General features: G+C 43.0%; 1 protein-coding gene across 5 annotated transcripts in view; it reads right to left on the reverse strand.

Moving 5' to 3' along the window:
* LOC124214320 (KH domain-containing, RNA-binding, signal transduction-associated protein 2-like) overlaps positions 1-27,115 on the reverse strand; it is a 124,846-nt gene that overhangs the window by 33,146 nt on the left and 64,585 nt on the right. For 4 of the 5 annotated variants that reach the window (XM_069134476.1, XM_046616575.2, XM_046616578.2 and 1 more), the window contains exons 3-4: positions 26,007-26,123; positions 8,762-8,908 (exon numbers count right to left, since the gene is read on the reverse strand). In XM_069134476.1, coding sequence (XP_068990577.1) covers positions 8,762-8,908; positions 26,007-26,123 — 264 coding nt within the window. The remainder of the gene's footprint in view (positions 1-8,761; positions 8,909-26,006; positions 26,124-27,115) is intronic. The other variant, XM_069134477.1, reaches the window with a different exon arrangement.

Here is a 27,115-nt window from a genome sequence, read left to right on the forward strand (position 1 = left end):
AATAAAAATGGAGTTAGAAGATTTCTTTTTTCCATTTTACACAAAACCACGATTTAATTAATCCTGCGATGCCTCGTGATGTTACATAATTGCAGGAAATTTGTCTGCACACATCTGCAGGGAAATTAAATCGGAAAAAATTACGACGATAAAGTTCAGATGCACCGGTTGTCAGACGAGAGCTTTTTTCGCGGCGCAGATGCGGGCGGTGAAGTTGAGGCTTCGGGCTGCTGCGTGTGGTGAACTTTGGAACAAATCGCGCTTACCGCGATATCGCGTCCGCAGTTTTCCCAGTTTGACGTTAGAAAAATAAGACCGTGAGTTACGAGTCCTCCGTGCCATGCTAAGAAATCTCCACGGGGGCCTTTAAAGTATAAGTTACCCGAGTAAAAATTTAGCGTCTACATTTGACCTTACCAAGGTTCGTACAAACCTACTTTGATGCAAACTGAACCTAGAAATCCTAAATTGATCTTTTAACTCTTAAAAATTTAAGAACAAACCCTACATTGAAGCTTCAACTCCTAAAAATCAAAGTTCCAAACCGTACTTTGACGCTCTCTGTAGACGATTGAACCTATTCTGACGATATGTTTGACAAGAATGGACCTGTAAACTCCTCTACAGAAATATTATTACAGCGATATTGAAGTGTTCACATTGAATAATTCAAGGGCTATTTCGACATAATTTTGATAAGTTTCAATAACGTTGGAAAGTTAAGTATTGCATTTCAACTGTATTTATTCCACGTACTTACGAATACAAAAACCCCTTTAACCGATTTAATATACAGAAAATACGATTGAACTCACGTGTGAGCCAATTCTCATTTATTGGATCTTAATTTGATTCCATACGTTTTAATCATATTTTTCATATTTAAATCACAATCGATCAGAAACGATGAACTCGCTTTGTCATCGAAGTAGGATTTTGAGCGTTGAAGGAGGGTTTCAAGCAAGCAGATTCAACCCACCTACCTCTCGAGGGTTAAAGAAGGTTCTAAAAAGACCTTGCTTTGAGCCTAAGCTTGGTAAATCAGGAAATTTCGGACATTTTTAGCGCCAAAGTAGGATCTGATATCGCATTGAAATAAAACCTAGTTTACTATCTTCGGACCTTACGTAGGTTTTAAAATAGGCGGTAAATTTCGACTCGAGTAAACGGTGCAAGTAACGAGCGGAATGCTGCAGTCAGCGGGATGCTGCGACGAAGATAAGACGCAACCGTCGAAGTCTGCGGTCCGGAGCTTCGGGTTGTTTCCGCCACGCGAACGGACGGCCCCGATTAAATTAGCCGGGGAATTAAGCTTCGGGGGAACGCGGAGTAATCGACAGCCTTTGATCTTTTCACCTGCGGCAGGCATTTCTCCAGCCAGGCGATTGGATTTACGTGTTTGGGGTGCGTATAATTATCCAAGGCGTAATTCACGGTCCCGTATTCCTCCGCGAGGATATATGTATACGTATGTAATATGTAACGTATACGAAGTGCCTCAAAAGCTATTACAAGTTCGGTGAGCTTTTGAACCGCAAAACCGAGCCGAATCTCTCGCAGATTCCGCTCGGAAGTTTGGGGCGAATCGTTCGTGATCTCTGGTAAACACACGTGCATATATTAGAATCGGAAACACGGTTTGCTCGCCTTATTAAGGTTTCATCTGCACTTTAACCCTTCTCGGCAAGTTGGGGCTGCTTTAATCACAATGGATTTACGGCCTCCCTCTCGAACCACATTTTCATGCTCAAAACACCCCGCCGAAGACAAAAATTACAGGAAATACGGGGCTGGAAGAAAAAGTTATAAAAATATTTTCAGCTATTTATTTATCGTGTTACTTATACATATAATACACGTACTCTCAGAGAATATTCAGGCCGAGTTGTACCGTGTAATTCTTTTCCCAGCGCAATAGCGAATGTAACACAAAATGGAACGGCGAGTGTTTTTCCATTGAAATAAATGTGGGACGTAACAACCCCGTTGGGATAGCGTGTATAAATAATTCCTCCGTTTCGGATTAATATTGTAATTAAAGCGATCCGGCGGTACCTATAGGTGATACAGCGGGGGTTGAAATCTGGGATGAAAATAGAGGGTGTCGAATTTTTTTCAGTCACTTTTTCGCGTCGGATATACACGCGGGGTATATACTCCTTGACTTTTGACGGTACGGGAATAGGAGATAAGATCCCGCGGCAGCCTCGAGTTATCATTGCTTCTATAAACACGGCATCTCGGAAGCGGTCCGGATAGCGATGCGAATTCATTTTCCCGGGTCCCTCGGCACGGGGCTCGTAATTATATGAAACTCGTCGCAGCCTAGCCGGCAGGTTATAATGTTGACAGTGCAAATATGAACCGCTCACCGCTAACTGTAAACCGGTCTTTGTTCCGATTCCTCATTCCGCGAGGGTCTCAACCACCCTCTGCATCCCCTTGCAATTAGTCAGAGGTGAAGACCTACCGGAGAATAAAGGGAAGGGAGACGAGGGTGGAGGAGAATTGGGTAAAAGTACGTACACCCTGCGGAAATGACCGCTGTCAACACCCAGAATGCCATAAACCCACGCCTAAGCCGTCAACGATAGCCTCGCCTGCGGCTAAACCGCGAACAAATTCGCCTTAATTCGCTTCTCGAGTCTGAAATAAACCGGCAATTTGCATACACCTAAACACCCCCAGGTCGAATCTCGGTGTCTCAATTGCTGAAGAAGACCGATACTGGTGGTGGAAAATTAACGAGATTTTGACTGAAAGGGAATAACCAAATAAGAATAACGAAACTGTCACCAGCGAGTTTTTGAATTACACTCGGCCTGTTGTATGCTTACTGAACAAAAAAGAATTTTGCTCTTTAATCCAATTATCTTACGAGTAATCGAACAATATGTCATATTACAACTTTTCATTTGGTTTGAATATTCGTGATGGACTCTTGTTGATTTTTTTTTTTTTTCCCAAAATACTAATCGACGAAAAACATCGAACAAATGTAGCTCTCCAAATATTTTAGAGCTAAAGTATAGATTTATAAGAAAGAAAAGAAAATTAAAAATAAACGTTTCAATGTGTTCCCTTCGAGAGACAATTATACAACGTTCGCAAAATACTGGTTTTCTATGTCAATTTGTTCTTCATTTTATTTAGTTTTTTTATTTTTGTCATTTCGATCGATTTGGTGTACCATTTGAAACAAAAAAGGAAAAGTCATTAAAAAAAATTGGATTCTTATAGATTTAAGCTGTTATTGATGCCCATTTTCTGATACGTAGTTACGAACTGTTGCAAGCTTTCAGGTTACGAATTCAATATGACGGATCTGACGGTAGAAAGAACTCTGTTCCGTACGATTATCGTCACTCGTACTATATTTTGTTACAACCGTCAGGACAATTTGATGTCGGTGTAAGATTATTAAACTGACGTTAAGGATATTTATTTATTTATTGATTTTTTTTTTTTTTGAATAAATGTACAAGTTGACTGTATTTCAAACTGTAGATTCAATGTGACATAAATTGCCGAAAAATGTAAACGTGGTATATATTCTTAACTGTAACGACGCCAAATAGTTTATACTCGTGGCAAATCGATATCCAAATCGTTGTGAAAACTTTTTATCCATCGACCGTAGTAAATGGAATTTTTCTCAGTGCGCGTATGTTAATAATATCGAGTCGCGTTACAGCGGTTCGGTGAACCGGCACGAGGGCTCCGATCGAACGGGGGTAGGTGTTAACTGGCTGAATATCCTGCTCTGTGGAAGTCGAGGGGTGATTCGAAATTGTCGAGGCAAGAACCCGAGATACTTCGTCCTTTATATCGGAACCGAGGTAGGTACGCGGTTTACGGGCGTACGAATTTCCTCCCGGCGTCGTTAAAGTAACGCATAAGGCAAGCCGAGTCAAGTAAAGTCAAGGCAAGTCAAGGCAAGTCAAGGCAACGCCCAGCGAAGGGCAAGGCTTTACGCCGCGCAATCTTCACCCTCGCGACACGGCTACACGTCTGCGAACCAACCCCGCATCGAGTCGTTTCACTCAGGGAGATATCTAGGCGCGTTGGGTTTCAAACGACTCTATAGCGAGAGAGATACGCGCGGTCGGATCTCCGTTTCGGTGGGTACCTACAAGATTTATGTACATATGTATCTGCACCCTTCCGCATCGGCACAATTTGCTGTGCGAAGTTGGAGACACGCGGGAGAATCGCGCCCTCGGCTCCTCGATGTTTCGTCGCAAAATTCAACGCGTTCGAAACACGCGTGTAATCACTCTGTGAATGCTAATTGATACCACGAGAGATTACGATGTACCGTAGGCGAAGAGATTCCGTCATACCGTCGCAAAGGGTGAAATCACCTCTTTTCCATCCAGTAGTCGTCGTAGATGAAAGACGCGTCAAAGCTTTCACGCGTTAAAAGATGGGTAAGGCTAACGCCTCGACCGATACTGTTGTGAAAACAGTCTTGTTTCCGACTTTTAACTACAAACACGTAACACATCGGCAACGAAATCATTTTCGTTTCTCAATTTATTTGTGCCTGTCACTTCTCTCCGCTCAACGAACTCTGTCAGGTATTTTCACAGTAACTTCCAAGAGAATTGCAATACCACGCATACCGTATTTGCAAACCACCATAGTCATCACGTAACAAGTGACGCGTCGTTAAAACAATGATTATACAACAACAACTTCATGGTCTTTAATGACGATGCGAAAGGTATGAAAATCAAATTCACAGTATAATAAACTGGATCAAATATCATCCCCTTCATACTTATCAGCTCGTACGATTCTTTCACCGTTTAACCCGTTGAGGACACATGGGGTCCAACGGACCCCAGACAAATTTCAATGCAATTTTAAATCTACAAAGACCCTTAGGAATTAGATATATAGCACCATCTGTTGTTGTTTGAAGTCTCCACAACAAGTTTTGACACGTTACGAAGGTTTCTTTGGCATTAGTCATCCTGCAGAGACATATTAGTGCGCACGTGTTTTTTTTTTGGGGTTCTGTAGACCCCGTGTGGCCGTACTGTGGCAAAATCTTAAAAAAATTCAATTTTTTTTTTATCGTTGATTGATGTTATATTGTTTCTGTAAACGTAAGTATTTATGCATGAATTGACTTTTTTTTTTCAGCAATAAATAATGGTTATTAATTAAATATATATGTGTGTATATATACAGATGTCTTATAATCTTCGACCTCGAACTATCGCCAGCCGTCTAATGGAATAAAATTAAAGTTTCGCACCGGTTTTAAGTCGATACATAGCGTGAAACACAAATGAGAACTGTTTTTCTGCGTGGGGTGCGCTGGACCCCGTGTGTCCTCAACGTTATTTTTTCGATGTGTGTCCTCAACGGGTTAACGGTCAACTTCGAACCATTTTTATATCCATGTTCGTACATTTTAGAGAACCTTTCAATAAGAGAACATCGCGAATTGAGCACGATAAGATAAAAGTCAAACATAAGTCTACAATAAATTCTTAATCGGAAAAATATAAGCGAGTGCAAACGCAACGAGTCAGATTCGTCACGGCAACGGAAAAGTTGGGAGGTTAATATACCGCAAACATGATGTGAGTTCAATACACGCTCAGTGGACAAACGGTATACGAAATATCGGAAAAACGTCGTACAAAAGCAGCGTTGTGGGTGCGTAGCGATATGTCGGAACGGCGGCCACAAAATTTGACAGTGACAAATACCTCATAAACTAGTGTTCAAAGCGACGCGCGAAACGACCGGTAGGTGTACTGTCCATACTCCATGCAGACGGCCTGTCGTTTATTGCAAATTTAGCAGGTGCGTGAGTGATGTGTACAAATGCCAGCGACAGAATTAATCGTCCAGGTTTTCGGAACCCGGTGCGGTTTTCCCTGATTCCTACGAGGCTGAAGTCAGTAACATCATTGCAATGATTCGTGCTTCGTAAAAGTCGTTGTCTCCTAATTTTAGTAATCTCTGAGATGCGATAAATTATAACGAGGCAAAAGTACTTTTGCATGTTTGTAAAACTTGGCCACTTCAAAGTCATTACAAAATTGCAAAGTAGTGATTCTTTTCCTCCAAAGTCTCGTTACGCTAACGTTACTAACTTCAGCCTCGTCGTTCCTGCGGTAAGAACAATCGGGAACATCCGGTATTCAAGATCAAAGTTCGATTCGGTCGATCTAGAGCCTCGACTCGTTTGTTGTCTGCCTTTCGCGAAATTTTCCTCCCGAATTTAGCAGGTCTTCGCCTAATAGAAGCTTGCGTTGCGCACCTGGAACCAAACTTAGACGCCGCAGATGATAAATAATCATCCTACTTCATATTTTAGCCGGTTCCGTTCCGTTCCGTTCTCCTCCTAAAATGTATATTATACATATTTGTGTATACATCACCCTGCAAGACCAAGCATCAGCCGTGATGCTGACGCGGCATAGAATTTCTCTCTCTCTCTCTCTCTCTCTCTTCTATCCTTCTCCCTTTGTCAAGCGTTTCTAGAAAGAGAGGATCCGCGCACGTGCGTAATGGATTACTGTGCGGAAGTTGCGCAAACCATATGCGAACCGCAAGAATATCCAACTGAAAATTCGGGAGAACCGGAACCAGCTCGAAGGGAAATCAACCCCTGGCTTTTCGGCTCACCGACAGCAGCTGGTACAACGCTTCTCTCCCACTAAAATTTCACCCCCCATTTCCAAAGGCTCGCTAAGATTAGATTTCACTCCGCTTCGCGGTTTTTTTTTATTTTTTTTTTTTTTTTTTTCATTTTTGCCTCATACTCATTTTTGACTCGAAATATTATCGCGATTGCCGAATAAAGGAATTGCCAATCTGCGCAGCAGACATCAAATGCCGTCGAAAGAAATGATAATTTCTGTTAATGTCATACCTCGTGCATAAATACATAATGTATGTCCATACATATATATATATATATATATCTATAAAACGTACAATTGCAGCGAAATACGAATTAGTCCCACGGGATTACGTATCGCGTGCCGGACGCATAGCGAGCTGTGTAAACGTATGTAAATTGAGCCAGAACGGCAACACTCGGCACGGTAGCTGTATAATAAAACATCAGTCTGCATGAGTCCCCAGGTTTAACTGCAGATTAAAAATGAATATTCAAAAAAAGATTTTATTTATCGTCTGCCGGACGTTTTCAGGTACGTCTGCAGGGCACTGTAGGCATTACAGGTATTGCAAGTATTGTATGTTCATGTTTTTTTGTGGGTGTTGGAAGAGTGTCGAAAAAGTCCGCAAAGTTGTTCGTGCGAGTAGAGGGTGCGATATAAAGCATGGTTGAACCCCTCGGCTATTCGAAATTGCGACGGGAGAAGTGTGACCATAATTCCGTAATGCAAGATTCTTCGATAAATTTTTTTGCGATGGTCAATAAATTACGCCGACGTGTACAGAGGGTGTTAGGCGTACCCTGAATGAGAAAATTTCAACCCTTCGGAATTTCATAAATTTTTTCATGTTGATTACACGTTGCGCGATTGAAGGTTTTGTTCCGGCATCGACTCCGGGCGTCACAGAGTCAAATCGAACACCATCAATCGTCGGATGTCCGGCGAATTCGCGACGCGAGTTAGCTGTAGATATTATTTCGCAACGTGGCGATCCCCATGGCGACGCCGTTCGATTTAATTATATGGCTGGAGGTGTGATTTTGTGTGTGTGTGTGTGCGTGTGTGTGTGTGGGATCCGCTGCCATTGCAGCGTTACATTCTTTCCGCAGTTGCGCGATTTCGTGAAAACATGATATTATACCTAGGCTCGTCGGGTTGAAACTTATGGAGTGCCGGTGAACATGGAGGAAATTAATAGGAATATTTTTACGCTTCCGTTTCCGCTACGGTCGTATTTCTTTCGCAAATTGTACCTCGTACACGTCCCACGTGACATCCCTGGTAGTACGTCTAGATTTTTCACATTTCCCGTTACCACCTTGCAGTCCTCCAGGAATTCTTTGCAAAAGCCACAAAGCAGACCCCTCGGGGTCGGGAAAAACCTCCGATATTTCAAGGTTTTCACCTTTTCACGGGATGAGTGTAAAAGGTGTTCGTATTTTGTTGCCCTAATTAGCCCTGAAAGCTGTTTCATCTGTTGTAGGTACGAGTTACGTAGAATCCCTAGAGGGCGGATGGTCAACTTTCCGGGTGAATCGACTCGTGCTTCTAAACTCATTGACGGCAAATCGTGACTCAGATTTAAGGGTTCAGGGGTAACATTTTGTCTCTCGTTTAGGTTGGAGAGGGACTCTCGACGAGACTTTTGAATATCGCGAGAAGCATTCAACGACATTATTGCCGTCGGTAAATCGAGGTGCCTCATCCAGATTTTAAGGAAATTGGTATTCATGCCGTCAATCCCGAAGGGGAAAAAAATATCACGTACCTAATGGATGAGAAATAGCGGGTGGAAAATGCAGCCGAAACGTGGATAAGATCCGAGTGGCTATGAAATTTACGAACCTCCCAAAGTGGTGATTACATACGTCGGCTGAAATACGACGTACGATTGCCTCCCGTATGCTCCTGCAATTTTCGTGTGCAGGTAATATAATAAAACCGGGCTGGTCGTATAATGAAACTGCCGGCTTGGCGGTTTTGAGAAACGACGCGTGGATAACCGGCTCATCGTCGGAGTGCCGGAAGCGGCGGCGGAGAAATTCAAGTATTATCGGGCTAAAACAGGAAGTATAAGAGGCCGAATGGCAATGTAACGTCGGAGAACTCACCGGAACCAAAAATCGGCGAACTTCAGCCAGCGCGTAGGCGATCCTCGCGTGAGCTTCGGCCGGTGTTGCGTACGCCGATATCTCGACGTGGAGGTCCTCCATTAGGTGTGAGAATTTAGCGTCGCCGCTGAGTCTCAGCTCCTCCTCCTGGAATAATACGAACAGGAATCGTGTACACGATACACACACACTACCAAGTTTCATCAAAGTTTCAAGAAACGCCGAGTATAAATGCCCGTGAGCGAAGAAGTTCTTCCCGGTGTAGAATATATATTATACGTGTACACGTACATGCGCATATTGTATATATAAAAGATGGATCCGTTATAAGACGGATTGAAAAGTTGCCGCAGGATGTCCGCGGATATATTGCAAAACTTTGCCGCGCATTGACGGAAGTTGTTTGCGGTGACCGGCTGATATTCGTAAATTTAAAACGCGCTGCACCCGCGTCATTGCATCGGGATTCGCCCCGTATCCCGTGGGAATTTGGCGACCTCTCTACCCTCGCAAAAATACATCTCTCTTCCGGTTTGCGAAATTCTTGCACAGGTTCAGGCTGCACAGCGAGTTTGCACAACGCGTGGAAATCGTGTCGTGTACTGTTACATCTTTCATGCGTTATTCAACGGTACGGAAGACCGTTCCTTAAGGACCGACGGATTTACGACTGTAGTTTAAATGTCTTTTTTCTTGCAGTATGAGAATATATTTTGCCGAGCCCTAAATTCTCGGTTACACGTGCACCGCGACTAGGATTTTCATACGTTATATTCGCACTCGTCGTTGCCGCTGAAACCGACGAGGGAAAGTCGGCAGAATTGGAGTGGAAAAAAATGTCTGGCCGTCCGATTGCTCGAAGAAAAATACGTTCTATGATGCATAAACGGCAACGGCCGACTGCTGGTCAACAAAACTGTTCGTAGAAGTGAGAACGTTTTCCGGGTGAAAGAAATTTATGGAGCAAGGGCTGATCCGAGGGTTTCGAGACCGTTTCGGAGTCAAGTTTTTCTTTCGATATCTCGGGACGTCAAGTTGACGCGACAGTTTTGCGTTACGGATGGCAAGGAGTGGATGCCTCGAATCAGTTAACGACTTGGCAGAGATGCTGTGTGTATGCGGGTAACAGCGTTTTATTCTCCATGGTTTTAGGACCCCTAACGATAAGTTTTGTTTACAACTTTTATCTGAATCTATAAAACCGGACCTTCATCATGAGGTTGTATTTTCTTTCTTTCTGTTTTCTTATACCTATAGTTTTATTTTTTTTTATCCTCCTTACAAACACATCCTCCGCGCGGCTATTTTCGGTCTCTACGCTCAGTCGGTTGGCCTCTAAATCTTCACGTCTGCAGGCCGATTGCTGGGTGCACGTACCTTTTTTCGTACCATTTCGCACGATATTATTACTCATTTGTAAAAATGGGTATCGCGATACAAGGAATGAGGGGGAAGGAGAAAGAAAGAGAGAAAAAGCGCTCGACCAGTCACCGGCGAGGGGTGAATAACAGGGTGACATTTCTCACTCCGTTTATCAAGCGAGCTAACAATTTGCGCGAACGCTTTCCGGCTAATCTTCTTCGCGGGTGAAAAATTTAGAATTCCATTTCGCGAATGTTATTTTCTTCTCGGGTGAAATAGAAGAAAAATAATCTTTCCGCAAATGCACGCCACAGCAGCTGTATAACTTTAGTTGCGAAACTATGATTTGCAATTGTTTTCCCAGTGGAAATCAGGATCATATTGTTCTTCTTATTCTTTATTTCCCACCATGTTTTTCAACCGTAGTCACGCAAATTGCTCGCCACATTTCGCGTAAATCCGTTGAATTGTTAACGCGTTACTGTATTTTTTTTATTTTTTTTTTTTTGTTCCAAAAACGTGTACGAATAACGAGAGAGTGAGCTGATTTAATCCGGTAGAAGTTACGTGTATGTTGCGATGAAAATTCACAACGAGCCGAAATCAGGAATGAGGAAAGCGCGCTCGCCTTTGATTCGCGTTCCGACGAGGAGGGAAAAAGAAAGGAGAAGAAAAAAGTTTGGCGTATTTTCGAGCCGATTCACACCGAACGCGGAGAGAGCGTAACTTCACTTAACGTGTCGTGCACCTTTACAATTACTGCTCGGTATATCCCGAAAATGCATCAGTCCTGCCTTGCGGGGCGTTCAGAGAGGCTGGTCATTTATAAAGCTGACGTGCTTTTGCGGACTGCAGGAGCCGAGCCATCAATTCGGCACGTTTAGCTTGTCGCGAAGCTCGCTGCAGTTATAGTCTCGTTCTTTCGCGATCGATTCGAATCTGCAGCAGCATCGACGCGCGTTTCGATAGTCGTTAAAGCGTCGAACCAGTGCATGCAGCATCCGTGATCTATGGATCCCGGAGGCAGAGTCAGGACTCAAAACGCGATCAATTCCTGTTATCGGTTGGTTCGGAGCGACGTTCATCCATCGTTCGACGTCGACGTTACTTCACCCGTGGCTTTCGGCGTCACCTAAGTCGCTGTTGAGTCGGTACGTTTCTCAGGCCTTCGTTTTATAGACGATCGCGTTCTCGCCTTCAACAATGGTTTAACAATGAGGCATTGTCGTCAGCCTCGCCGGCGACAAAGCGTCAAAGTGACTGTGAAATAAAATTTTCACCTTTGCGCCTAGCGAGTGTTCTGATGGGTTTCCTCGTTTATACGAAACTCCGCGATCCCTTTGTTTAAACTCACCGACTTTGTCGTCAATCCAAACCTGCAATTCACCGCTCATTACGCATTTTCTTCACCACGTGAAAATCGCTTCCCCTGGTCTCCCACCTCTTTCTGGTTTCCCGCAAATCCCAACTATGCAGATCAGCGCGAAAATTCAACGCCCCTTCGGTCGTCCAGAGATATTCGCCCCGGGCGTCGCGACGCCTCGACGCGCGAATCTTCCTAAGCGAAAACCGTTCGGAACTTAAACGTTCGCTAATTTCCACCTAGGATTGTGCATCTAATCGCGTTTTGATTATTAAACCTGTTATACACAAAGCCCGCCGATTATATAATCAGACCTACGACTATTTCCACTTCCCGTCGTTTCGTTTCGAATGAATAATCAATCGTATCAGAGGCCTATTTTCATTCCTGCGCCGATGTTTCGAGTCCAAATTGAGAGTTGTACTGTACTATATCCAACCCGTGATTTGATCAAGGTGAAAATTATTACAAATAATCAAGCGAAGCCCTGAGTTTTAAGAAAACAAGTTCTGAATTACTCGCGTGTTAGTCAAAAACGTCGTAAGCGAGTATTGGTCCAAAAAAAAAGAAAAAAATACATTTTCAATTTCGGAAGAGATTTAAGTGTCAGATCGTACGCTCAAACTGCTCTTATTACAGATCGCAACTGCCAAGAATCCAGCTTCGTTGACAATGCGGCAACGGCACCAATCGCACGATCGTCGCATGGGCTGCATACCTGATAGTTAACTGTGATCCATTCCTCGCGGTAATAACCGTACACGATCCGGACACTATGGGTTTGCCGGCGTGTTAACTGCCACAGACACAGTTAATTCCGCAAGACTGCGTTGCCACAATTGTAAGGTAGCTGCAATCAGCTATACCAGTTGTCCGTTAATTTGCCACAGCTATTGTTATTGATCCTGATTAAGGGAAATTGCAGCTATCGGAGCCTCGTCTCAACAGCTGAACAAACTGTTGATTATATTTTCAAATAGACCGGCACGAAGAGTACGCTGTAGCAATATGCCAATGTGGCTTCTCTCTCTCCCCGATTTCGGTTTACAGTGATTGATCACGTTATATCTCGCTTCAATTGATTCGGATCATTTCCACATTACTCACTGTTGTAATTAAGCAAAGATTTTCGTTCGAAACAAATATCGAAGCTACGTGTGGATATTGAATCGCGTGCGTCGCGTTCTATTCGTAAAGCCCGACAGAAAGAAATACGAAGTCGTGTAATGTTTCTGTATAAAGAGAAAATTATCACGCTTCCAGCTGTAGGAGTGATCGGCTTTCGTTGCAGCTTCCGGACCTCGAGTTTCGCGGTTGAATTCATTTGCGCAAGGGGAAACTAAAGCTAATGGTTACATAAATTAGGCGACACATGCAGCGGCGGCGAGACGACGACCTTTATGGGGGTGTAGAGGACGAGTTTGCTCGTTGCGAAATGACACGATAATCTCGACTTAATCTCCCGACGACGTGAGCCAGCGGGCGCATGGATGCAGCTGGGAAGATTTCGGATAACGGAGAGACGAGCGGTTAAAGTAACGGAGAAAATTGCCGCGCTCCGCACGATCGGCGAGGGAAGTATTTGCCGCGATTACATTTGAATAATCAGAAGCAGGTGAGACGCGATGCGGCGGGGCTTGGAAAAACGATACTAATTAAAGGTAAACCTGGAAGCACGAGTGCGCGAATTATCCTCGCTTAGATAACTGCCGGCGGTTCCTGCTGGATACGGGATGTATCCGGGTTTCATTGCTTACCCGCACCGAAGCCTTAATTCCAAGAGGGAAAATCTCCAGGGATCGTATCGAGTCTTCCTGCGAAATGCGGTGTGATTAACCGTCTGCAGGGTGTGTAATGTACTTGCAGGGTGAATTGTTTGAGGTAATACAGAACAGATTGCTCTAGTCTCACGAGCGCGTAGAAAGCCAGTTAATAAAGAACGAACGTTTCCGGTTTTTACCGATGGATAATTTGTTCGCTCTGCGGACAACGTCTCGCCGTAAAGAAAAGTACAAGCTTTTTGTTTGCTGTAACATATTTCGAATTCCGTATTTATCACACCAAGCTTAAATCTCTGTGACGGAAATTCCCATGGGTCTTTACGACTTCGAGTACCTATTCGGAAAATTTATTAGTCTTTTATGGACTGTGATCCAACGTTTGCGAATGTATATAAAAGAGAATTCGGGGTTCGAATTCCTTTTTGCCGCAGCCAAATGCGGTTTGGCATAATTAATGGTCACAAAAAAAAAAAAAAGTAAAAACACACATTCTGGATAATATACAAACCAGAAATTTTTTCACCGACTCAACGAAATACTGTTGAATCGAAAAAATTTTCACGAACGTTTCATTTTATCCATTAAATGACGATGTTTGGTCGAAATAACAGCACTGGAAGTAGAACATTTTTTCAATGAAATACTAACAATCCACTTTGCTGTGGAGTGAGTAATTTTTTCCATTGAATACAGACACGAATATCGAACGTATTTCAGGAATAATTGTTTGTTTATCGCAGAATTGGAAAAAAAAAATATCCCGCGCAATACTTATACATAATTGAGAGTTATGAGTGAAACTAAATGTGTTAAGAGGTGAAACGAGGTTTTTATACACCCACACCGAGGGAAAGGATTATTTTTATTGTCAAATGCGGCCGACGCAATATTTTGTTAATTCAACAAAATACTTTTGTTGGACAAAATACTTGTGACAACTTATAATATAAATTGAATCAAGCCTTTGAACGATCATGCCGATTATCAATTTATTCAATTTTGTATCAAGAAAATATGTGATTGAAATTATTAAAAATTTAATCCAACGTTCCTTAATCATTTGTTTCACAAATACGAAATTGTCGTATCAAAACAAATTGAGCAAACGGGTATTGAATTTTGCTGTTATAAAAATCTTTTGCATTTACTGAAACATCAGCGTTATTCAAGCGCGCAAAACGTATTCTCCGAATTATTTTATTTATACTTCTGTCGACTCAAAATGTTGATTCACCCGATATTTAATGGTTCAAACCCGAAAACTTATTGTTGCGTGTGTAGAAGTATAAATTCAACATCTGTTAATGGTTCTTGTTACATAAACTCCAAGTAAAACGATATTTAGCTGACTCAATTTTGAAAACACATCAAAACGTTCACTCTGATCAATATTTCAATCGATGGCGACAAGAAAGGGTATAAAAATCTATTTTGTTGTTTCAAGAATTCCTTTCCCTCCGTGTACAGTAACGGGGGAATCTAAAAAATGACCGCGAACGAGAAAGTGAGAAAAAATGCAAAGACTAAGGACCAGGAGGCAATGAATCGGGAGAATCAATTCTCTTCAGACTCGTTACTTCCAGGCTCATTGCCTTCGTAGTGAGACAGCAGCCGACTGAGTAGTCTCTGCTTGATCCCGAATCACTGTTAGATTGGTTATATATGCCGATTTCTAAGGCGGTTTTATTTTCCGGATCGCTTGTTTGAAAGGTTGATACAAAAGACTTGGTGCCATCGGTGGGTGAGGAGAAATAACATATCCCGAGTCTTACGAATGACCATAAACCGGAAATTACGAGAGTGTTTCTGTACGTGTAATATTTTTTATTCCGACCCGAACTCATCGCCTGCAGACCGTATTTACACTCATATGCGAATGGCATTTGCACAGGTGTAATTCGTTAATGTTTTCCCGAGTTTCCCGTGGGAAATTCAAAGTCTTGCAGGCTTATTTTGAATATATGCATGTTCGTACGTTCGGCGTACAGTATTGCAATTATTGTATAACGTTGAATTCGTTAATGAAAGGGGGAATGGAATGGAAATCTGGATTGAAACATCCCTGTCAGTGTCGCATCGCGATGCATATTCCCAATACTATATTTTCATCATCGATGCACCGCGCATCGGCTGTAATCAATCTGAGTGCAACGTATCGTACGCCGTTAAAACTGTTACTATAATCACGTTTTTTGCCTCTCACAAATTTCATTAACAGAGTATAACCGCCATGCCGGACTCGTTCGAATCATAAAATACGTATAACAATCCGCGGTATAATAATGACGTGGTATATTTGTACGAATATGAGGAAAAGGACGTAAAATACAAGCGTGTTCATTATCAGGCCAGCGAAACTTTTCTAGCCTGAATTTTTTCGCGTGCGGGTATAAAAATAACTCAATTTTCAAACACCTCGCGAATTGGATTGAAATAAAAGTGGCTAGAGTAAGCAGATGTTTCGCAAGGCAATTCCGGCTCGGTTGGATGCAGCAAAGTATAAAGACGATGCCAAAGGTGCGGTCTGGTATATCATGCATCTGCTGCAGCGGGTCTTATTCAAGTATTCCTTCGCGATGATGAAATAAACGCGATACGGATAGCGGTGTGCATATTATTCAAGGGAGGCATTAAAAGTGTAGAATATAAAGGAAACGAAGGAGATATATCTGCGTGTAAAACCGGCGTCTTGACGGGGCTCGTCGAGACGAGAAAACGCAGAGAGACGCCTTCGCGGCGGGTTTTTAGTTATTCCAGTGAAACTGGCGGTGCAAGTGGGGAATAAATTTTCTAGGAGAAAATTGTGACTCGATTTGAAATGTATCATATGTACGACTTACACGTATCACGTGGCTTGTCGAACCGCACGCCCGCCTTTTATAATTTTATACAAGCGTTTTCAAATCCTGCAACGGCGCGATCGTTTATAACGACGAATTTCCCTGCATAACTCGCGCTTTGCAGGGTCGATTATTTTTGCTCGGTCAAATATCATCACGTGTTTGCTGAGAAGGGAGTAAATTCACGGCCGGATTCAGGGCGGGGTATATGAAAGGAGGGTGAAAATTGAGCACTGTGCCTACGCCGTTAAGAAATTTGCATGCATAAATTTGGTGAAAAAAATCTACTCCTCTCATAATGGCTATTAATTGCGAAAGCGTAAGGCAAGGCTTCTACGAATTTATTAAAGAACCCCCGGGTCCAAGGTCGTCCGGTGACCCGAGTGCTCGACTCTTCCATCCACGAGCCGAGTATTTAACCCAAAATGAGGTGGGATCAAATTACCGGAATACATATATTTTGGGAAGGTAAGGCTGCAGCGGAGCGTGACTGCGAGGATTTCATCGGAGGAATGAGGAAGCGACTGTGGGAGGAAGAAGTTTATAAGAAATAAAAATTAACAAGGCTGCGGGCAAGAGTATGAGAAATATTTCCCAATTCCTTCGAAGGCCGAACCGCGCTCGGAGCTTTTTCATTACGGGGTTAATTGAAATTTAACGACTTTGATACCTGCAGCGAAATTTTCAAGAGAATTAATACAGCGCTCGCCGGGATTTCCCGATCCCCGAAAATCGCCGACGAATTCGTTTGCGTAACGGCTCTTTCGTTCCGGATTCGGGAGATCTTTAATTATCAATAAATCGGCCTGGACGAGGGTATGAATAATTGTCCGAGACTCGATTGCGAACCCGACTGCCAGCCGGACATTCTTGTTCTGTCGCACAGTTGCGCCCCGTAACTCTTTGAGCTAAACGGTTTTAGCCACAACGTGATTAATATTCGCCCAGCGAGGCTGCTGCTGCTGCTGCTGCTATCAAGGACTTCGCAAAGGGTCTGGTTCAAGGCATACGTATGCGGTACGGTCGAGGGACTGACCGACCTAGGATAATCGGCAAATTCGCATACAAGTCCCGAAATCGCAGGTAAAAAAGTAAGAGAGAGAGAGAGAGAGAGAGCGAGAGAAAGAGAGGGAGAGGGAGATAAGGGGAGAGAGAGGCGGGGAACCGGGCATTGAAGATAACAATGACTTTTTACACGGTGCTAAAAAGATCCCGGTTTTCAAGCGACCCGTTTTAGCGTCACTTCACCTCTCTTTGTTTCACTTTTTAAGCCCTCTTGATGCCCCCCGTGGGTCGGCGGTTCCTTCAAATTTGCAATCGACAATGCCCTCGGAAAATTTCTCACCTTTCACCCCCAAATTCAACCCCGGAGGAAGCGGCAACCGATTCCCGACGGTTGAAAATTGTCTGCGCTAGTTGTTCGCTTTGCTCCGGTTTCTGCACAGCTACCAGATAGGGAATAAATGCTTCTGTGACAATATGCTGCGACACACACACAAACACAAGCGTACAAGAGTGCGTGAGAACGTTGGTCTGTATCACCGGACAATTCGAAATCCCATGACAAATGCAACCCGCCGGTTTCACCGGATTCGCCGGGCAAACAGCATATCTAATTTATAAACCATAGCCACGGACGTAGAGCCTGCCTATCTTTGGGCTGGCTGCTTGTTCGATCGGCGGAGTTTCAGAACAGTGCAAACTTTGATACGTTGTGGTGATGCAGGTCTAAATTAACTAAGTTTAGTTCGATTTCAGAATATTCATTCCACGGAACACGGCGGATATTATATTATAAGTGAGTATGTCTGCCTGCTTCGGACCGTTGGACTTGAAAATTTATTCCAACACGTTTTCAATTTATATGCAGTAGGAAAACAGAGAAATCTTGTCGCATTTCCTCAAAGTTCTGGTTATGCGATAACGGAGACAGGGAAATTCTTCGCTCAGATCACAGCGACATTCATAATCCCGTTCGAAGCTGCGAAAGGCGAATGACGAAATTGAGACAGGTGATAAATTGTTCGGAATGAACGGTTCGATGACTCCGAATGTAAATTATGTTACGTACTAGTGAAATTTTCATTCAGCAGATCCGTGTCAAAGCATGCTTTCTATATTCTTATTTTTCGCGACCCTGAAGATAAAGATTTCCAATTTTTTTTTCTCACATACTCTTCGAGTAGAATTTAACCGTGATTCTAAATTGGTCCAGGTCCGTCAACCTTACCGGTTCGGATCTTCAACGACTCGAGAGTCCGCGGTCTCGGCTGCCTTCAGGCTGGTCTTACGAGTCGCGTTTTAACGAACCGCGAGATAATATCAAAAGCATAAACCGACAGGTGCTGTCCGTCGCAATTGCGTTCGGGTATGAATAATTTATCATCTTGACCGCGTTACGTTTCCACTTTTAGAATTATTTACGATAGTGGGTGCAGCGTTAACTTATCGCGAGCTCAAAATCGCTCTCTTCATTATTCGTAATTTAACCATTATGTATCGTATTGAAACTAAGAAAAAATTACGAACGAACAGTGTCCAACAATTCCGCAGTGTCGATATTTTTCAGCTGCCTGCTTTTCGTCGCTCTTGTAAGTTCGCGATCATGTATTCCGTAAGTGATTTTTGTAAAAAATCCGGGGTGAATGGACGCGAAGATTGCACCGACCAAGAATGGTTAATATTCCCGGGAAACATCGTGGCCTCTGAACCGCGGACTTGGGAAATCAATAAAAGAGTCACGCTTTCTGGTAACGAGTCGAGCCAATAACGAGAGAAGCACCGTAACTTCCGGTTTCCCCCTCCGAACTAAGTGAAAATCTATGAGAAATAAGATCCAGGCTTTGGTATTGAAAGATATAACGCGTGCTTTGTCAACATGAAGTGAGGAAACGGTGAAAAGAATCTGGGATTGGATCAGCTTGCGAAATGACCAGAAAGGCAAATCGTTTGAGAGAGAATTTCAGACTCTGTGTTATGTAGAACTTGTAAAAGCAAACGAAGCCGCTTTGGTTCAGAGCTGGGGAAAGTAAAGGAAAAGAGAAATAAAAAATTTAAGAAAAAAACGAAAAGAAAAACGAACTTGGAATCACCCTTCCGGTGCTTTTTACCCTCAATTTCGACTGACGTCTCGCTGTATTACTTTTGCAATTTCCTCGATGTCACCGCGCGTATCGACAGAGGAATCAATATCAATGGCCGCGTTTCTATTTGATTGCTGGACTCCTCGCACGTGTCGGCCGCAGCCACCGTCTGGGGCTACGGTGATAATGGCGACGAAAAATCTATTAGCCATGACCGAGGTGACCGTGCATTCGGCAAACAACGGAGCTGCGAGAACACAGACGAGGATCGAGGGGCTGATCGCCAACCTGAACCGCAATTCCACCGACGCTTTTCGCCGAATCGATCATGCCATTAACTACTCTTTGACCGCCGTAAGTCCGCAGAATCAATTGGTTTTTACCCCGGAGTCCGTCATGCGCAGCCGGCGATTCGAATGGTCCATTTATATATATAGTGTCCAAAATTTTACTGGTGAATAATTTTGCAGAGTGGTCGGTCAGGAATGAACACTTTTTCGCTTGTTTCGTCAGACGGTAGTCGCATATTTAGGATACATCAAGTTCGTACACTCGAAAGCTCTACGAAGATTTTCGTGAAAATGCAAGAGAAGAAAAGACCGAAATTATAAACTACAGACAAGATTTCGAATTTTCATTTCAAATTACTTTCAAGTAGGTAAGTGAAATTCTAGCAGATATGTTCTACTCAATCCCATGAATTATTCCGTTGCGAAGACTTTTCTCCGTCATTCCACCAGCGATGATATATTATTTTTCGATCATGTTAGTACCGATTTTGATAAGAACATCGCAATTTTCAATTTTCTATCGAAAAAAAAATCGATTCCAGTGAAAAATAGCTTTTACTCGCCAAGGCGAATATATATTCCGTCGTGATATCGAACGAATTGACTGGAATTCTAACCATTTCAAAGATATTTCGAAACGAAAACTCGATTCCTGAGCTACTGTTCACAATTTTGGTATTTTTATCTCTTGAATTTTCAATATGGATGAATTCTCAATGTTCGACCATTTCGTAATGTCGTCAACAACAAGGCATTGAATTTTGGTTTCGGGGAAAAAATATTTCGACGTCAAATTGATTCCAGACTTTCCTCACGACTTTCAGCCAATTTCATATCGCGTTCGAATTCACTGGCACCTTCACGCGTTAAAATTCTCCAGATCGAGGCGAGGATCGATCGCCTCGACGTCAGCAGCAGCGATTTGATTATAAACGAGTGCAGATCGCGGAGCACTTCGGTGGAGTCGATCGCAGCCGACATCCTGGTGAAGGCCAATTCCTGCGTCAGCGACACGGTCGAGTCAATCGGAAGACAATTGGACGAGACGTATTCCTTGATTGAATCAATACTGGCCAGGATTAACTCTGATCAGAACCTGGCAAGGACGCGCGTCGCTGAATACGAGAAGACCGAAATGGCGCTGCGGAACGCGATCGTAACGATTTGGCCGACAATGAGCGAAATCGCGAGGAAAAATTGGAGACAATGTTTGTTGCTTCGGGTGAAATATTTATTTTGGCAGCACGCTGATTGGACGTGCTGCAAATATTTTCCAAAGAGGAAACGACACTTTTGCAACATATCGCACAATTGTATGTATGGTCTACGTTGATTTACATCCGACAATAGTGCCTGATTAAACATTCAGCGCTAATGATAATTCGGTTGAATAATCGTAACGAGTTTATTAATAATAAATTGATTATCCAGAATATGCAATCAGCATTAATCCAATATCGATAACCAATCGTTTGCTTTTATATTATCGAATAGAACCGATGTTTCCAAACGGTGTTTTGCAGGCCAAGGAGCGAATCCTATCCACCATTAAAGAGGAACTTTTAACGATTTGCAAAACGACGCTCTGAATCAGCTGTCGAGTTGCGACATCAATTGAACCGCTTCATAGTTCGCAACAGGGACTGAAGTTGTCTACGATGAAACAAAGGCCTGCGTTTTCAACTCACTGCAATCGATCTCAAGCGTACGTTGAAAAATTTGTAACTCAGTCGATGCAGACGTTGTTAATCCTTCGATGTCACAATTTCATACATACATTATTACGGTAATTAAAGAGATGACTGATGAAAGGGTGAAGATCTTATCCCAATTCTACACGCCAGTGAATAAGCTGTAGGGCAACCGGATTACGATACCACGTTTTTCATATCTACACCCTTCCGCATGTCAAGAAGAAACGCGGGCTGCATGGTTTTTGCACAAAAAGGTCAGGGCGCGTTGTTGGGGATAAAGCGGTTCGTCGAGCTTAACCTTGGATTGATGATGACGATGATGATGATGATGGCGACGGTGGTGTCAGAGATCGCCGGGTCGCACTATGCGCCAAGATTTCGAATTTGGTGTGGTGGTTTGTTTTTTCTTTTGTTCTTTTACAACGCAAAAAGACCTCAATGGACTCGAAGAGCTTACAACAAGCGTCGTTTGTTCGCAGTTTTCAATCGACAAACTCGCCGCGACTACCGAGCATGCAATTTCCTGTGAGAAATTTTGAAATACACGTTCTGTCTCCAGGGGCGAGTTTTCCTAGCCGTTCAAGTAACGCTGCACCATATCTCGGAAGAGGAATTGAATTTGTCGAGAAAGGAGGGTTGGCCGCGAAATGGCAGATACCGTTTGAAACGTCAATTTCGTCGAACTTTTGCGGCGAGACGTATCGTTTCTCAATTTTTATAATCGGTATATGAATTCCTTTCCCATGCAATTTGATTGAACCGAGTTCGCCCGGCTGCTCGCGAAATATGAGAATATACATTTTTCCCGTCAAAGTAAAACAAAATAGTATATGAGGAAAAAAAATACAAAAATATCGAAATTCTAAGAGGTTGTTCCTCACGCATGGATACGCGTGCCTTTTACCGAGGAAAACGATACGAGGGATATGAATGGATGGAAAATAAGGGGCCTTCGAAGACACGAGCACAAAGAAGTACACTTCTCCACTTTGTTGAATTCAATCGAACCCGGGACACTGACCCGTGTATCGATAAAATTTTAGAGAGAAAAAATGACAGTGGAAAAAATTACGCCTGCTGTGAGAGCTTTTTCACCGAAATCCAATTGTTTTCTCGTACGCGTAGAGCGCGAGAACTGTCGAGGGGATTGACCTGGATCCAAAGTTGTGTGAATAACGTTACGTTCAATTTAGTAGATTACGAGCTGCTGCTGCTTGCGGTGTTTCAAATTATAGCTAACTCAAGGGGTTAGATAATTGGATCTTGCTGCTCTCGCACTTCGGAAGGCAATATCGCATATGTTTGCATCGATGCACGAATGATAAACCATCACGCGTTTCTGTGCTTCTCGTGTTATACTTTAAAAGGCGATAAATTTGAGCCAAGGGAACACTTGGCTTGAGAAATTAGTTTCCAACCTCGTCGAGAATTATCGTAGAAAAAAGGAAGAGTGATGGAAAGGGAAGGAAAATATTGTGCGGCAATATTGTCGAGAAAGTTTGTAAGGTTTACCGAAGAAACGATTAGTTTCTACCTACGTACCTAGGAAAGTTCGCGAGAACACGCGAGTGCGATATTTTAATTAAAATCAAGGATCTTAACGACCGTGTTCTATCTATGCCGCGGCAATTCACTAGCGACGTCAAAGTGAATCGTGAATACACCTCGCATAATTATGTAAGCCGACTTCCGTCTCGCTTTTTTTGTCGCTCTGCGCGCGTTTGAAGTTCGAAAAGTTCTGCTGGTGCTTAGATGTAATTTTTCCCGATTGCTCAACTATCCTTTTCCCGGTTCATTGTTGTAATCGTATTTTACATTCTCGAACTTTTTCTTTCCTGCACAGGCCAACTCCAAATGGTCTGAAATATCGTACGCTTCAGATAACTTAAATGGATGATTTTTCGAACAAAGCTGAGCTCAGAGTTACGAGCTTGCGACTTCAGCACAGCTTGATATTGCTAAGACTGGAATATGCTACGATACTCGACATGAGAAAAGCTTTCGCTGGGACGTATTAAGTTTTTGTTTTGCCGTAATCCGACTTTGAAAAGTAACGCGACGGCTGAAATGAAGCCTGAATAATTATACCGGATATTTTCCGTGCAAGTAAGACCTACCGAAAATGATTTCGATCGCCAGTTGACTGACAACGAAGGTAATCCGGAATTTAAGTTGTAATAAGATTACAACTTTTCGCCAAAAAATTCGATATCCAAATGTTTTATTTTTCGAAAAGTGTAATGGTCGTATAATTGACGAACCGTAAAATTACTTACGTCAATTCAAGTTCTCAGTTCTCAGTTTCAGTAAAATGTCGACGTAGTGAAAGAATAATGTCGTTGAATAAAAGTAGTTCGACGGTGAAACGGGCAGGGTAAGTTTTTACGATACGGGATTAATTTTGTTTCCTTTAGTTTCCAAGTAATCGTGAATATATAGGGGAAGGTAGCTTTTCCCCAATTAATCCTCCGCGAACAGGCAGATTGGCGAAAGCTTTTACCTATCGCTAAATTCGCTAGATAACGAGAGCAAAAACAAAAAAACAAAAAAATAAAAAAGAAAGAAAATGCAGGGAAAAAAGATGAAAGAAGATAAAAGAAGAGGGAAAAAGCCAAGTGATCCGAGAGAGATATCTCCCTCCAAAAAGCCCGTCAGTCCAAACATGATGGATGAAAAAAATAAACAAAAAAAAAAAGACACACGTTTGAACGTTAATTCTGCAAGCAGATTTGACTGCACGTGGTAAAGGCTGAAGAAAAATTTGTACAACTCTACGTCAAATGGGCACAATTTAAGACCGGATCGTATGCATGAATAATGAGCGTGTGTACCAAGTATCAGAGATATAAGTCAACGGTGCTCGTTCCGAATATCTCGCTATTTTTCACCCTGCTTTTTCCTCCTCCCACCGATATTCTCCTTCGGGTCTTCCACCACGGTTCGATGATCCGATGATGAGGTGCTAGAGCACAATGCACAAGTTCGTTGCAAGGATTGCACAATGCGGACCTGGAGGCGTTCGCACAATACAAGGGAATCTAAACTGACGTAACGTACAACGTTGCTCGCGACAATAACGCATTATTAGTTCGTCGTCACGGAAACAGGAGCGACTCCTGCTAATTAAATGCCGATTCCATCGGTTGAATTAAAAAGTATCGACCCGGAATGCGAGCGTATTTCCAGCGCCGGCACTTCCGCTTTTCGCATCGAGTGCCGGGTGGGTTACAACCAATGAATGGTGAAATCGACCAACGACGTGTAGCGTGTACATCGCAACCAACCAGTCCCGAGTCCAACCCCGTCAGTCAATTTTCTTGATAAACCGGGAAACTGCCGAACCAAACTTTCTTTACCTCCTCAAAGAATACATTTCCCAAAAAGCCCCGTGATAAATATCCTTTCTTATATACTCCACGGCGTTCATTGGAACGTGGTTTATCCGCAAATTGAATGGTTTCGCTATATCTTTCGGTCCGCGCGATAAAGGACCGGCCACTTTTGAATCCGGAACTCTCGTTCACTCTTAAACTTTTCAAATTTCCCTTGTGAAAACGTTGGAAACGCGGCGCGGCTTCGCCGTGTCGGACCACGTGCCTGGTGGGAAAATTTTTCACAGGCATCAAAGCGAGTTACGAAGTTACCAAAATCACATTACATCCAGGAAAATTTTCCACAATTCATTACGCCCGAGGATCGCGATGCCTGAGTTATCGAGCCAGAGGGTGCAGTAATCCACTCCTCTCTCGTGAATCATGAATTATCGCAAGATCCGTAACGACCGTCGATCAGGATTATCGTTAATTCAGATCAGGCTCTCCTGCACCTTGTGCACGGCTTTACGTGAATACCCCGCACCAACGGAGGAGTGAATTTGCAGGCGCATTATTTAAATTCAGGAACCGTCGTTGTTCGACGCCTTCGAATTGCCGCGCCGGTGGAAGCTTGAAATCAAGCTGAGTGAAAGCATTGATCTAAATCGACGACACCCAGTTCCCGCGCAATTTCACCGACGGTTCGCAACAATCTCGCTTAGTCAGCGATTAACTGCAGTGTGATTCGGTTCCCAGGATTCGCAGACACGAAACAGCGTCTCCGTTGCAGCCAAAGCAATGCGCGTAGTATCGGCGATGCTTGTTCGCAGCGATGTCGCGATACGCCGGAACGATTGCTTCGCCTGGCTACAGCCTGCGGGACATCGGTCGGTTATTTATTAGCTCCGAGGGAAGATGGGCTGTTACCGCAGAGCAGGTACATCTCGCGCCCCGGGAATCGGCCCGTCCGCTTTGTAACTCCCAATCCCAGATTGCTAATTGCAGTTTCTGGCGAACATGTTACGCAGGTTGGTACCGGGGTTGGGTTGTTATGCTAACAATGTTCAAAGGTTCAACGTTCACCAGCGATTCGCTTCTCACCGAATACGTGATTCGATAGTTCAAAGGTTCAATGTTCACCAGCGATTCGCTTCGCACCGAATACGTGTTTCGATAAATTTTTCTTTCACGCCTGACGTACCAATAACGCACACGACGTATCGCGCCGTTTTTCATCGGAGTTAAAAAACTGTACGCAGGTTACGCGGTAATGGATCTGTCAACACGGCCAGAGAAAAATTGGCAGTTATTAAGAAGCTTTGGTTCACGCTAGCTTTCTGCCATTGAGAATATTTAGCAGTAGAAAAAGCTGCTTTTATTGTCATGCGGTCACGTTTTTTGTCTTTTTTTCACGCTCGAACAGAAGCGAAATATAAACCTGCGCGAGTTCCCGCTGACAAATGCAAAGTGTCTAGTCTACTGCTTGGGGATGTACTTTTGAAAATGAATGGCTCTCACCTTTTGTCTGTCCTTCATGGAACCGCGTCCCAAAACAGCCATTTTACACATCGTGTCTTCCTGTAGTCGCTTCAGAGAATTGCCCTTAGGTCCCAGGAGTTTTCCAACGAAGTTGAACTGCAACAGACGTAATCATAAGAATTATGGCGTAACTTGATTTTTTTTTTTTTTTTTTTACTTTTCCTCGTATACTGTACGGCACAATTTCTAGTCATGTAACTGTAAACTAACCCGTTTTCCCTTGAACACAATGCGGCACAGTTATAATTTAAAAACCTCGTTCGCTCACGGGTTCGATTAAAAGTTATGATTGAGCAAGGTAACCGCAATTATTCCCAGATCCGTTCGCCACTTTTCGCTGAATTGATGTCAAGCCCATAAAAGTATAGTTAGCTGACATCAAAACATAGTAGCTTAATTATACTAGAAACAAGCCAGAAGAACAGTTTTTCCGTGATAGTTTTCATCACTATGTAAAATCCCAAAACAAAATCATCATGCAAAGGTCAAATGAAAACTCCGAAACTGATAAGACTTGATAGCCAAACGCAAAGAATCGAGAGAAAAGGGGAATAAAAAAAAAAGCATTCTGAAAACCAAAAAATTTATAATATCTGTTTAAAATAAGCATTATCGTTTATTTAGAAAAAGCAACGAAGAGGTAAAAGTATTGAAGTTCAAATTAAACGGGACATGGCAGTTTTTCATGCTCATCATTTGGTTGTGAAAATATCAAGTTTCGGACAAAACAAAAAACCGATAGACCAACATTTTTCTAAAAACCTGTTTTTCAGTTTCCATAGGTTCGAAAACGTAAAGATTCATTGTAAATTATCTTAAAACGTGGCCAGGGTTTTGCAACGAGACACGCACCGCTGATTAGAGAACTGACCCAGTTCCAAAATTCCGCGTCTTCGCATCCACAGAGCAAATGTAACCCAAGGAGTTAATCATTCCTCTTCAAACAATGTTTCGACACAAAAGTCAAGCTCGTATTAATTAAGGGAGTTTTTCAATTACGATCCTCAGATTTCCCTTAACTCGCATAAACCCTGACACTATAAATTCCTGAAAGATGCACGAGCAGCTTCAATATTTTCCTTAGAATT

The sequence above is a fragment of the Neodiprion pinetum genome, chromosome 3 (genome assembly GCF_021155775.2).
Source record: "Neodiprion pinetum isolate iyNeoPine1 chromosome 3, iyNeoPine1.2, whole genome shotgun sequence".
NCBI classification, from domain to species: Eukaryota; Metazoa; Arthropoda; class Insecta; order Hymenoptera; family Diprionidae; genus Neodiprion; species Neodiprion pinetum.